Consider the following 13,649-nt stretch of genomic DNA (forward strand, 5'->3'; position numbering starts at 1 on the left):
TAATTTTGTGTGTTTTAATAGTTACAACATTTCCCCGTAGGATTTTCAGCGAGGCTTCGTAGAAAAAGTGAATCTAGCACTTAAGCATGAAAAGTTATGCGATGCCACTGCTAAGGGATCGTTTCCAGAGCTCCAGTTACTAGTTAATCACGTGTTCAGTGTACACATACATAATGGTACAAGCACTCCAGTACTCTTTGCCAGTAAGTTCCGTTGAAGTAGAAAACGTGAATTTACTGCTTCAAATATACCATCTCTGATTGCTGTAGTGTATAATATGCGTGTCGAGCGAGTGCCAGGGACTTGTTTCTTTGATGTTGAATTGACCCGTATTAACGTTATTGTGAGTTCCGTTCAATAAAAAAAGAGCTGAATCCCTATAAAAAGGTTGTGTCCACCATAGTACTATACTTGAATATGATGCTTGAAATTTTTTAATATGCATTTCAAAGTAGAAATTTCTTTAGCAAAAAATTTCATTCTGCTAATGAAGCGTTATTATGAAAAAAAATTTTGCATTTTACATTGTGCTGTGTGTAAAGTTTTATATGAAAATATATTCAGCAACTTTAAAGTGAACGTTATTAATGTTTGATTGTCTCATCAAGAGATACTCAATGATCAAGAATTTAATAACAAAATTTTTCACGGAAATTATGTTGGTATACTGTGCAATTTAATATTTTCCATCGTTTTTTTTGTTCGAATTAGTGTATTTGTTTACTATTTTTCTAACCGCTTATTTTTAGGCTAAATATTCAAAACTTGAATAAAAACATAACTATAATAAAGATTTTATTATTTTATTTTTATTCAATATAGTTATTTCAGTATTTTTGTTTTTCAATGAACAGTCACTTTACCACACAAGTTGTTTCTCTGATAGTAGTGAAATTTTTTTGAATTTTATGAGGGGATCAATTGATTATGAGAATGTGAAAAGAATATAGGTATAAAAACATTTTGAGAGCTTTTTCAGTATATTTTGTATTATTTTCATAACTTCGGAGGTTTTTTATTCATTTCTTGAACTGCCTGAAAAACAGTGAATTAAGGCAAAAACAAGTAGTCTCCAGAGCCTCTCGATCAAAAAAACTTTTTAATGAATTTTCCTTCTCGTGTCATGATATAATTATATGGTGTAATTATTCTTATTGTAAGATAATTACTTCAAATTGATTTTTACGGAAAAAGCGTTTTACTGTTTGAAAAGACCACAACTAAGAGCTACTCACCGATTCTGCCTAAGGGAAGGAATGAACTACTTCAATACTACTTGTTAATTTAATTGTACCTTTCAGCAACTCCATTGTGGTCAAAAATATTCAACTCAAAAATAGTCAGCTATAGTGCGTAGTAGACAAGAAGTGTATACGTACCTATACTGACTGCTATATAGGACGGTATCCCCTCTCTCCCGAAAACGCATAAGCACGATGAAAAAAAAGCCAGTGCCTTTTCCGTTTGCTTTATGCTTAGCGCTTATGCTTGTGGGCTATAGCTTACATGCGTTAAAGGCACACGCGGCATAAGCCAATCACATAGGTTCAAAAAAGGGGGGGGCACTTCCATCGCCGCTAAGCGTTAGCTCCATGGTTTTTCCCTCCGTGCACCCTTGTGGCACCTTGTGAAATTTCATCGACTTGTTATATTATACCCGGATAATTTTTTTCTTCCCCCAAAATAAATTCGATATTTGTTTGTAAACTTTTCTCGAATGTATTCATTTTACCCTTGGGAAGAGGATTATTTTTTTCCCTCGGTAGATGCTTCAGAAAAAACTGAAAAATAGTCAAAACAATTTCAAGGAAATTCCAAGCAGCAAGTGATGTGAGCAAATGAAAGAGAAACAAAACCCCTGATTTCTGGGACGCTCACTATCTGTAAAATTTTCATAATCAACATTAAAATCAACCCCTCCAGTTACACCACTCTCATGCATGTGTTTTTCATTCGAGCTAACTTTCCTCCCTCCAAGCGCAACTTGCAAACGTCAAGGATTACTCGACAGGGATAGGGAAGGGAATAAAAGCAGCATCCTTTTTTTCTGACACGCCTGAAGAGAGGAAGAAAAAAGACCCCTAAAATCCCCCTTGATCGGGCTGGGCATCCAATTTCAACTTGCATCGTTCAGATTTCCTTTTTAGCTCGAGGAGCTTACGAACCGAGCCGAGCTGAGCTTGGTGCCTACAGCCCTCTACGCGACTCTCGCCCTTCCCTGGAGGATTGTCGGGCATGTTCTCATGGTTTAGTTTTTCAGGACGACTCCTACCGCAGGGAGACACACTCGCTCGCGTGATCTTCACCTTAATCTCTTTTTTTGTTTTTGTTTAATTTTTGGTCTCTGTCTCGCGCTTCGCAGGCTTTTTTTGGAAGTTCTTTCTTGTGATCTAAGGATTTCTTGCCGTTTTATAAGAACTTCATCTTTGACACTGGCTGAAATGCTTACCTCTAGTTAAGCGTGATTGATATACAACTCTAGAAAAAGATATTGCTGCAATTCTGGATCCAAGAATATGTTCGATGGAGCAGAGTTTTGACGAATATTAATATTGATTCAAAGCCTCATCTGTGCTATGTCTTAGTAGAAAAATTCACGCATAGAGCATTACTCTGACAGCCATAAATATAGCAAGCTTTCGACAATTATCTCGCCAAGCTCATGTCGTTGTTAAAGTGTAGTTAATATTGCGTGTTTCTACTTCGAAGAGTTAATCAACTTCTCGTGGCAGACTTGTGCAAGGCTACTAAAGAAGTTGAAGAAAATTTATTTTAATGTTACAACTATTTCATATAAGTGTCAGAAAAAATTGCTAAATCATAACAAATGTCTATTTTAATACAGTTAATAAAATGTCGACTAATTCTTCTTCACATGGACAATATCGTTAATTGGTTGGCAGTTCCATTTATAGCTCTGACAATGAGAATAATTTATCGGAAATCTCCTTGTTAGAGAAATCAAGGATTGATACGTACTTTCTGATTCCTATCGTGAGTACCATGAATGTGTGGTCCTCGTTAGAGCGCATTAAAGCTGAAAGACGAAAGGAAAATTTTTTCTTACGAACACAATGATGTAAAGCTTGTAGAGGCAGAGCAGTATATTGCGGATGAAATAAGAAGGAACAAATCAATCTTCATTCGGGGGATGGGTAGTATAAAAATAATGAAACGAAACAAAGAAATAGCTAACAGGAAGTACAGGAATGGTCACCTTCGCTCTTACCTTCACGCTTCCCGTATAGTCATACGAAGCACTAAAACCGAACGAGTGTACGGGAGGATGTGTCGGTAGTGGTGGACAAAAAATGCTGGGTGAAAGAGAGGTGGCCAGAAAAACTAGCGCTATCCGATTTGGATCAGCGTGACCAAGACAGACAGGGGGAGAGGAAGCTTGAGGCTTGGTACAATGGCTGGTTGGACAAGCGGATCTACTGTTGCTCCCAGATTGATGAGAAACTTGGAGTCGATCGCACGGAGATTACTGGCCGCATCGTCTACCTCGACCTCCCGGGAGCGAATAAAACACAAGCCGAGTTCTGCAGGTACTGCTTTTATATGTACGCTGTGCATGCGTGCAAAAACAAATACGGACATGGAAAATAGATAGTGAAAAGGTAACGGGAAAATGGAAAAGGCGGTGGAATGGAAAATCGAGTGGTTGGTGCTCGTAAAACTCTGGCTAATTCAATGCGAGGCCTGGTCGTTCTCCGATTGGAAAGTCTAAATTGAAGATTCCTTTTTTTTAAATTCTGGCTGTATGATTTTTTTTATGCAGTTTAATGTGGTTATTATGATTGCTTATAAATGCATCAGCTACCCCTTGGGGGTACAGAAACAAAAACAACCTTTAGAGCTAATCCTACCGAGTAACATCAAATTTCGTCAAATCTTTCACAAAGCCAAAAATTGTACTTACAGTAAAAAAATATGCGCGTGAAACTACTTTTTTTTAAAATGAAAGACCGGAATGGACGATTGTCGTAACATTAGGTATAGTAGCATCGATCGCAAATCGAGTTCCAGCAGAGATGGAAAAAAAAAAACACCTCGACCTTCCATTCGTTTTCCCTAGGCTGATTTACCCTGTCCCACACGTCTCTAGGTACACAGCCATGAGCAAGGCACCACACAGGGGACGTTAAGACATTACTCTCAAGGGACGCGCTGGATTCCTCCTATTCCTCTGCTACAGGTTTACTTGACCCCGGCACTTTTTTTAAAGTTCAAAATCGAATCGAAATACGTTTATGCTTTCAGTTTGACTTTAATGAGGGGTATTTAGGAAAGACTAAATAGGATCGATAATATTTTCTGTGTGTCACGTAAGATTGGAAATGATTAGCCTCCATTGACAAAGACCCACTGAGCAGTGCATCTTATGTTTATGGGCTGAAACAATTTAGTCTATACATTTTTACAAAATATAAGTATTCAATAGAGTTTAAATAAAAAAAATTAAAAGAGGGATAGGAAAATGTACTAGCTCAAAGAAATGAAGGAAAAAGAACAGGAGTAGGGTATGCTTCTGTAAAGCAAAAAAAAAGTGCACAAAGCGACCAGCAAAGCCGAAAGTAAGTTGAAATAGTGAAAAAACAGAGAATGAAAAAATATTTTCATAAAGTTAGTGCGTAAAAAGCAGAGTTCTGAATAATCCGCACGTAGATATACACATAGGGAGTGTAGAGGGAAGTCGAAAAAATAAAATACAGAAGAAGACATAGCCCGATTCCAAGGACATAACTTCAGGACAAAACTCCAGGATAAAACTCGAGCCACGCGGCGCCGGACGAAACACCAGAGATAAAAGAACAGCAGCAGAAATCGAAGGACACGCGCAGACGTTTTCCTGCACGGCTGGATGGATAGGGGAGGGTTTCCTGCAACGTGCCGGACGTCGTTTCGCCTTATCATTGGGCGCTTTATTGCGCGATACGGCGTGAAAGAGCATGCAGGGCTGCTACCTCTCTTTGGAGCCATCGTGGTCCACGAGAAAGAGAAAAAAAAAAATTAACCAGCAGTGGCCCGGGTGGACGGCGCGCTTGCTTGATTTATGCGGGCCATAATAGTCCACATTTGGGTGCGCAATGGTGCGAGTAGAAAAAAATGCACACGCACGAGAGAGACGGTAGAGACCTATTGTTTGGAGGGGTCTCTTTCGCTGCTGGACAACGACTTTTGTTTGGCTGGGCACTGATTGTTCATAATGATTCGCGGGTCAATGGATGAAAAGGTTGAGAGAGAACGAAGAGCTTTGAACCTTCACTGCTGACCATAGGTCTATTGAGAGTGTGCTCCAAAGAACTGCTGCAGCAGCAGTAGTTTGTTGAATTTTATAGGCTGATGGACGAGAAAGAATCCAGGTCGTAGGTACCATTGTAACGATATATTTTTTAATTTCGCAAGCTCGAGCGAGAATTGAAAGTTTCCAAATGAATGGAGAGAGCAAGATGAGAGTTTGATCGAGCGAAATGAATGCCCGAGCGGTTTCCCATGTGTGCATGTCTGCGTGTCCGTTTGTGCATGTGGTGTGCGGGTGTACTCGCAAATGCATGAAGCTCAAGTGTTTATTATTTGAAAGCCATTTTATCTGACTGTGAGGTGAAAGAGTTTTTTTTTGGAAAGTGAGGTTCCGAGAATAAATATTTTTGTTTTCCACGAATAAAAGGTATTAACTCGCGAGCCGATGAAACGCGTTGAAGCTTTGTAACTATTTGTATTTGTGCGAGATGTATTCTGTCGAATTGTGCAGGCCTTATTTTATTTGTAAAGAAATTACAGAGATTCACAGTCCAGAGGTAAGCGATGGTTTTTAATAAATTTTATATCTGAATTAATTTAACTGCATTACCCTTGACTTGTATATAAAAACAGATGTCACCATCAAGCTTGAGATGTACCTAATTTCCTCGTTACTTCGTTGGTTAAGCAAGTTCATACTTCGGCCACAGAGTCATTAATTAGATTCATACTAGATATCTTTAAGGTAGCTTCCTACGTAGTAAAAATTAAAGATCCAACGCTGTTGTTTAAAATTTAGCGTTGTCACGAATGACGAGTGGTGAGAAAATCTACGATTGCAGAAAACCGGTGTATTTTTCATGATACTTCAATAACTAGAAATCACAAATACTGATTATTCGTGTACTTGTTTCACAGCGTAATATTATTATATTTTTTATATTAACGGGGTGTTTTTAGTTTCAATCAAATTTCAAAAGAAAATCCATTGCCGGAGAATAACTTCCCTGCACGAATGACATCCGTTATAGAGCCTTCAAAGTGAATGGAAAAAAATGAGAAAATACAATTCCAGACGAGTTGCAGAGAATCGCCTGTATAGAGAAAACAAATAGCCACGGAAGGCAAACGGAGATCCCAATCTTAGAGTTCTTTTTCTCCTTCTCTCGCAGGAGGGCTCTCTTATTCACGGAAGGGGTAGGTGGAGTTTTGATCGTTTTACTTCTTTCTCAGGAGGAAGGAAAACAAGGAAAGACACGACAAATCGTTCGTTTATATTTTTGACAAACGACTGGGATGAGAAGAAAAGGAGGAATGTAATTTTAGGTGACGTACATCTTGACAAGGGATTGAGCAGTAAACAATGGAAGTGCTAATTGCCAGGGTCAATCTTAACAGAGATGACTATCATGCTTGCGAGAAAAGGTTATAAAACCATTCAAAAATGTGAGATACGTGAAAACTATGAATATATTTATGATTTATTTTTCGTTTTTTCAACAGGGCAAATAGTTTTATTTGATTTGAAACTCTCTTTTTGAGTTGATTTCGATTCTCATGATGCATCGTTCCTCGATATTTCAATCAGCTATATTTGACGAAAGTAAATATTAGCTTCTGTTATTTTATATGAGTATCAAATTTTATAACGAAATGTAACACGTATCATGCACAGTGATAACAAAAAAAAAAAATAAATAAATAAATAAATTGTCCTGTGGCAGGTAAATTAAAAGTTTGCAAAAACATATACATACATTTGCTGGTTCTCAGAAACCATTTAAATTGCAAAAAATATAGAGCAATGACAATTATTGTAAAAATTAATTAATCCAGTGCTTCCGATCAAGGTATGGGGCAGTAAAATCGTCCCTATTTAAAATTGGATCCGTAATGAAAGGACGCGCAGCCTCTCGTAAACGCACTTGTGAGCACGTACAAAGCATCCACCTCAACCTTAATATCCTATACGTATACATCTCGGGGTAGTATATCAAATCGAGACTGGTACTTTTGTGTTTCAGTGCCGCCCGATATAATAGATTACGAGACGAGCACCGACCAAGTCGTGAGAGAGGGGACAAATGTGTCGCTGCGCTGCTCAGCGACTGGCTCGCCACTGCCAACGATTACTTGGCGTCGAGAGGATGGAAAGCCGATTGTACTCGCCAAGGACAGAGAGGGTAAGTGATATTTTTCACAACGGAGTAGGAGATGAAACGAGGATAGGGATGAAACGTTGATAATTATATCGACTATATAGTATGCCCGATCCCTTATTGATACATTTTAATACTTTTGGTACATTTACAAAGTCTTTTGTCTGAATTAATTAATTTTTCCGCCTTCGGGTGGTTTTGGGAGGCTGGTACTTCCTCGGGCGAAAAAGCAGTTTTCCGGAACTCGTTCGAAAAGTCTCCTTTACGAACCTCGTTACGTCCCTCGCCTTCGGCTCGGGCCGCAAACCTCTCGGTTCGCAAACAGAGACTTTTCAAACTCGTAGGAAAACTACCATTTTAATGTACCCTTGCAAATACGTATGTTAATGTTCGGTCACTTCGAATATCGCCATGACTCTTTTTTTGCTCAGCCAGTATGGTATAAAGTCATAAAAAAAAAAAAAAAAAAAAAAAACGCTAAATTTGGAGAAAAGTGTAGTCAAACTTCAGCATCGTTATACCCCAACACTATCGTATAAGCGAGCTAACTTTGAAGTCTCAGCTCAGACGGCGACACGGTGACACGAAGCTATCATTCGGCAGAGAGAGGAACAAACAAACAAGGCACTCAGACACCCTGATCCGGTCCCACGCTTTTCTTGGCAAGCGATATGTTTACTCAAAGACAGCGAGAGCTCAAGCAAAAGGTCGTACAGTCCTCAAATTTTCTTTGAAATTGGCAAGCACGTTACTGATGCTTGAAACAGCTGGTAGGTGTCTACCTCCAAATTTCTCCATCCGTTGCGCTTTTGCTGCCACGTTCCGTACTACATCGTAACGAATATGATCCTAGCAAGCAATAGCTTAATATGTCGTTGCCTTATGCAAACACGATAAAACTGCTCGATCTCGTTCCTCTACATGAATTCACGTGCACAGCCAAAGACAGGTACCCCTAAAGTTGTACCAACAAGTACGTTATTTTTCAGTTACAAGATCTCCTTTACATTTGATCAATAAAGCTACCGTACAAGTTCAAGCAGCGTGTTTTTTTTATCACGAGATTTCTTTTAAAAAGTGATGATCGTGCATCGGAATAAACTTTGCGATAAGTACAGACGCATTTGATAAATAAAACGAGCTGATACTATGCCATGACATATGGTAACAAACAACTTTTGAACTGCCGCAGCAACTCGGAAATCTTGCGTGCATTATCAATCGAATTTTGGTTTCGATTTTCTATTTATCTTAAACATGTATACGTGCACTGAAGAAGCATCGGATCGGAGATTCGTTTTCGAAGCCAGGGATAAGGGCTTCATTAGCGGTTAGCGTGTTCCTAGTTGGCCAGCCAATTCCTGACCGCAGTAGCGTCTAGTCCTTCGGCCACGATTCTATCATGGTCCCCCTTTCTATACGTGTGAGTTATCCTGAGACGGAGGCTGGATTCTCAAAGGAATCAAACCACAGCCGAACTGAACTTTCTACCTCACAACTAAATTATTTTTATACTTATTGTTGGGTTCCAATAGATTTTCAGAATTGTATAAGAAAAATTAAGATTTATTTAGCGCAGTTTTCATCAAGCACGTAGAAAGTTTTGCTTCTTACTTAGTTTTCGTGATTTTTCAGGACATTGCTGTCCTTTCTACACTCATACTTATACAACAGCTGAAGTTTTGAATCAAAGTATATATGCACAGAGGTCGGTGCGATGATTAAAAATATATTTTACAAAATGTGTATTCAACAGAATTCGAAACTTTAAAAACGTGTTGACGTCAGACATCAGTGTCTGCCTGACCAAACGTTGATATTACTACTTGAGAGAAATTTTCTATCGATCTCTTGAAGCTTCACTTTTTTTGTTTTCATTGATTTTTAAATTCTTGCTTTGATTCCAAAGTTATGGTTTCTCCATCTTTCATTTTCATACCATACCTTCAGAGTAATTTAAATTCAAAAGCATGCCTACTTTCGTCTTTTTAAAAATTAGCATGGTCCGCGGAAATGGATCTTTCTCATAAGTTTCAAACGTTGCTGAGTACGAAAAAAAAAAAACTTCTGATCATCCTGTTACCTTGTCCAACAAAAGTTCAACTACATTACTACAAATTTCCATTTCTCTTCTGAAACAAATTAAAGTTTCTCAAACAATTATCAAGAGCTAAATTTTTACCTCGTCATTCTGATATCCTGATAAAACATTTGCACCACTCTTCTCCTGGACGGACTTTACAAAAATTATTTATTCCATCTCATCAGTCACACCCTCATATTGTCCTAACGCAACAGGAAAAAAAATCGTAAATCTAAAGTGGCTTAAAAGCGTCAGTCAGCTTCAAGCGCGAGTTTTTGACAAACAGAGCTTTTGCATCTGGAGATTTGCAAATTAATCGCCAAATCACAATGGGAGCCAGACGAGACCAACCGTGGATCTATTTTTGTTTTTTGCCCCTCGCAACAACTAAATAATTCTCAAAAAAGCTTTTAGAACAAAGCTCTACTCAAAACTGTTCTCCAGTCGTATTTTACACCCCATCTCTCCACCGCTAGCAAATCCTTTGGAAAGTACATAGCTCCCTAACGCGTGTGAGTACCATGCACAACATGAAACGTACCATTTTACAAATACAGGCTACGAGCGTGGACCGCTTGAAAGTACACTACTGACCGCTTATCGCCAGAGAGGGCTCACTTTTGCCCCCGAAATACAAACACAATTAGACCAAACGAGTACAGCATCAGCACGTGGAGGGGGTGCTCGTTCTTTTTTGGATTAGCGCGCCCAAAGTCGAGCTTGGGTCCATTTCCAGGGTGGAGGACGTAGTTTGTCAGAGTAGAGCGTGCAAATATTCGGGGCCGAGGGGCAAGGGTTATTCGATTGCGGTCGGTGCACGAGTGTAGTTTCATAGGAGCTCGCCGGCCCCAACTTCCAGATAAGTAAACCAAATTTTCAGCGCCGTGCGGTTCGTACTTTCCCGCGTCCCCTTCGTTTGTTCGTTCGCACACCAGAGAACTCGCTACAGAGATCCGACTCTGTGACTACCTCTTTCTCTCTCTCTCTATCGATCTTTTGATCTCCTGCTCTGCTGCGGCGAATCTCTGTACATTAAATTTCTGCAGTCAGAGGCAGAGAAAAGAGGAGGTCAAGTACAGGGGCTGGAAAGAGTCAAGCGAGCATTCTAATCAAAGGTAAATATGAGGGCCTCCCTATCGTTCGCTGGTTAGTTTTCGAAAGGCAAAATTATAATGTACAACTTGACTCAACTGAGTTTTTTCTTTTTGCAAGTTTTTTATCGGTACAATATCACCGACTGATTCTCATGTAAATTAACCACCTTTTGTTTTTTTTAAATGTTTTTCAGTGCAAATAGTAACGGGCTCTATCTTTAACCTGACGCGAGTTAACCGACAGCACATGGGCCCCTACCTGTGCATAGCATCCAACGCAGTGCCACCAACTGTCAGCAAAAGGATCAACCTGATTGTTCAATGTAAGTGACGCACTTTTTATAGCTACGTTTGTTAAAATGTTATGAATCATCTAATTGATACCTGAGCGTACAACAATGACAAGAGGCGGCAAACTGATTGGTTAATTTAATGCGATCGATCGGTTGATTTTGCAGTCCCGCCCATGATTTGGATACCGAATCAGCTGATCGGGGCCAGGGAAGGACAGACAATAGTAATCGAGTGCATATCTGAAGCCTTTCCAAAATCCATCAACTACTGGACGCGAGACAAAGACGAAATAGTGCCTCAAGGTAAATAACTGGATATTGGTCATACCCAATGCTTAAAATTCATCATAGTCATTTGTGCATAGGTTAACTGTGGAATGATTCTACTCGTATGGAAAATCGTTTTTTTTTTACATTTCATTGTTTTGTAGAAATTGTTTTTCCTGATATTCACAAAGATTTTTTAATTCATTTATAACGTGCCTTAATTTTTCATTAAAATGTTAATATGAGCATGAATTTCGAATTGACGAGATATTTTTTAGATTTCACGAAAAAGCACACAGGACGAAAAATCACAAATAGCGTGATTCATCGATTAAGTCTGATCGCTGCCAAGTTGAACAATTGCTTCAGTAAAAGATAGTTATCATCATTTGTATTCTTACACCTCTTATTGACCCTTTTATTTCATGCACATACCCGTAAAAGTAGAATATCATTACTTACTATCTATCCTTGCGGGTAATACCGCAAAATTGCACGTACAGCTAACACCCCTGAGAGTGTCCTCATCAATCCTCAAGGGTGCAAAATAATCACGATATTCGTTATGGCTCAGATAACTGGTATTTAATCCCGTAATGCATGGATTTTCGACCACCTTTGACATAAGCACATAGACACGAGCATAACAAACACATTCCTGCATAGGCGTGTGCGAGAGAGAAGGGAAATATTTACATTCGATACAGGCTCGAGGTCACCAATAACGTATATACGTTTTGTGTTATGAGAGCTGTGAGTTTATGCATTACGCGCGCTTCCCCGAAATCCCGGAAATCTTTCGACCTCTATCTCTGGGCCATCCCTCCCTTCGTCAGCATGTACATGCGCATTTGTACAAATTCGCCTGCCTTACCTACAATATTATACACAGCTCGTCAATGCTAGATGGTGGCTAGTGGTGAAGGGTGGGGGGGCAAGGGAACGTTGTATCTCCTCTTAGCCGTACGAAATTAGCTGCTGAATAATGCATGCGGCCAATGCGGATATGAGCAGAGTAACGTGCGGGGATGTCGCGTGTTTAACGCACGAAGCGCGCTGCCCGATGGGAAAACGATGCCCCGAGATTCCTCCTTCTACCGACTTTGTCACGTGCAGACAGCTCGTAATCGATATGAGAATGAGACGATTATTGTCTTTTTATTATGGATATTTCTTTTGTTATTTCCTTGTTGATGATTCAACGATTGTATCATTCACTTTTATTTGTTTGACTATCGTTGCGGAATTTTTTTCTTTTCTTTTTTTGATACACATTTTTCATACATTTTTGAAATACATATAATATGTTTGCAGATGAACATGAATTTTTTTCAAATTCAATCCACAGTTTTCAATGTTTAAAGCACGAAATGAAAAAGTGGAGCACCCGGGAACGTGATGAGAAACTCAAAGGGGAAAAATACGTTTTTCAAAAAAGATTTTTTTGTTTCCAGATTGTTTTGATGAATAATTGAATTTTTGACCGATTGCGACTTTTAAAAAAACGTTCTTTTCATCGAAAATCGATTACAACTTTTCATTTCCGTTACAATATTGAATTTATAAATGTACAATTGGTATGTGCAATTTTCAACGATTTACCCGATGACCAGTCGAAATATAATTTTTACGCTCTGTTGCACAACTCGTAATTTTATTGCAAAATTTAATGTATACATATATTCCATATTTCCCTTTGCATGAAACTTCGCCTCGAAACAAGAGTACTTCAAAGAGCCTAGAAGAGACATTTTGAGTATGCAGAAATATTTCTACTTGTACAAGCTTTCCGTTCAGTCAAGAGAAAGAGTTTTCTGTCTTACACACATTACTTGAATCTCTTTAATTATGAATATTTTATGCAAAAGCAAGTAAAACAAAAATATGGGAGATGCTGATGTAAATGAGGCTTTCTAAGAACAGAGTTGAACAAATGAATTGTTAAAATGTTAATTTTGAAAAGTATGTTCAATGAGAATAAAACATTTTTTAATTCATCCTAGATTGACACCTAAAAAGATTTTGAAAAAAAGACGCGAAATTTGACATTTTTTTACAATTTGTAAAACGCGCCTACTCATAACTCGCCGAAACTTGAATGGCACTGATCTAGTCGGAAATCACGTTACCTGCGTCACTTGTTGAATACCGAATGATTCTGATTGAGCCATTGTCACGTCTTGGCTGTGTTGCGAATCTTATGAGAAAATTCGTCTTCTTCAGCTCATAAATATTGTACATCGAAATGCCATAATGTCGTGCCATTTTATCGAAATGTGCTCGGAATTATGATTGTGTAACCTCGTATATTCTTCGATTTTCAGGTGGCAAGTACGAAACTAGCGTACACGACAGCACTTACAAGGTTCACATGAAATTAACCATTAGAAACGTGGACGCCTCTGACTTTGGGAGTTTCAAATGTGTCTCTAGGAACTCCCTTGGCGACACGGACGGCACCATCAAACTTTACCGTGAGTACTTACTGGTAGCAAATTCAAGATATCTG

The 13,649-nt window shown here is 38.8% G+C and overlaps 1 protein-coding gene across 1 annotated transcript in view; it reads left to right on the forward strand.

Annotated features, from left to right (window-relative positions):
* LOC106645572 (lachesin-like) overlaps positions 1-13,649 on the forward strand; it is a 155,033-nt gene that overhangs the window by 132,133 nt on the left and 9,251 nt on the right. Inside the window, exons 4-7 of the mRNA XM_089597195.1 lie at positions 7,269-7,427; positions 10,775-10,903; positions 11,039-11,176; positions 13,465-13,614. Coding sequence (XP_089453321.1) covers positions 7,269-7,427; positions 10,775-10,903; positions 11,039-11,176; positions 13,465-13,614 — 576 coding nt within the window. The remainder of the gene's footprint in view (positions 1-7,268; positions 7,428-10,774; positions 10,904-11,038; positions 11,177-13,464; positions 13,615-13,649) is intronic.

The sequence above is a fragment of the Copidosoma floridanum genome, unplaced genomic scaffold (assembly GCF_036245765.1).
Source record: "Copidosoma floridanum isolate Cflo_tuat_1 unplaced genomic scaffold, Cflo_Japanese_pri ptg000030l, whole genome shotgun sequence".
In the NCBI taxonomy this organism is placed as follows: domain Eukaryota; kingdom Metazoa; phylum Arthropoda; class Insecta; order Hymenoptera; family Encyrtidae; genus Copidosoma; species Copidosoma floridanum.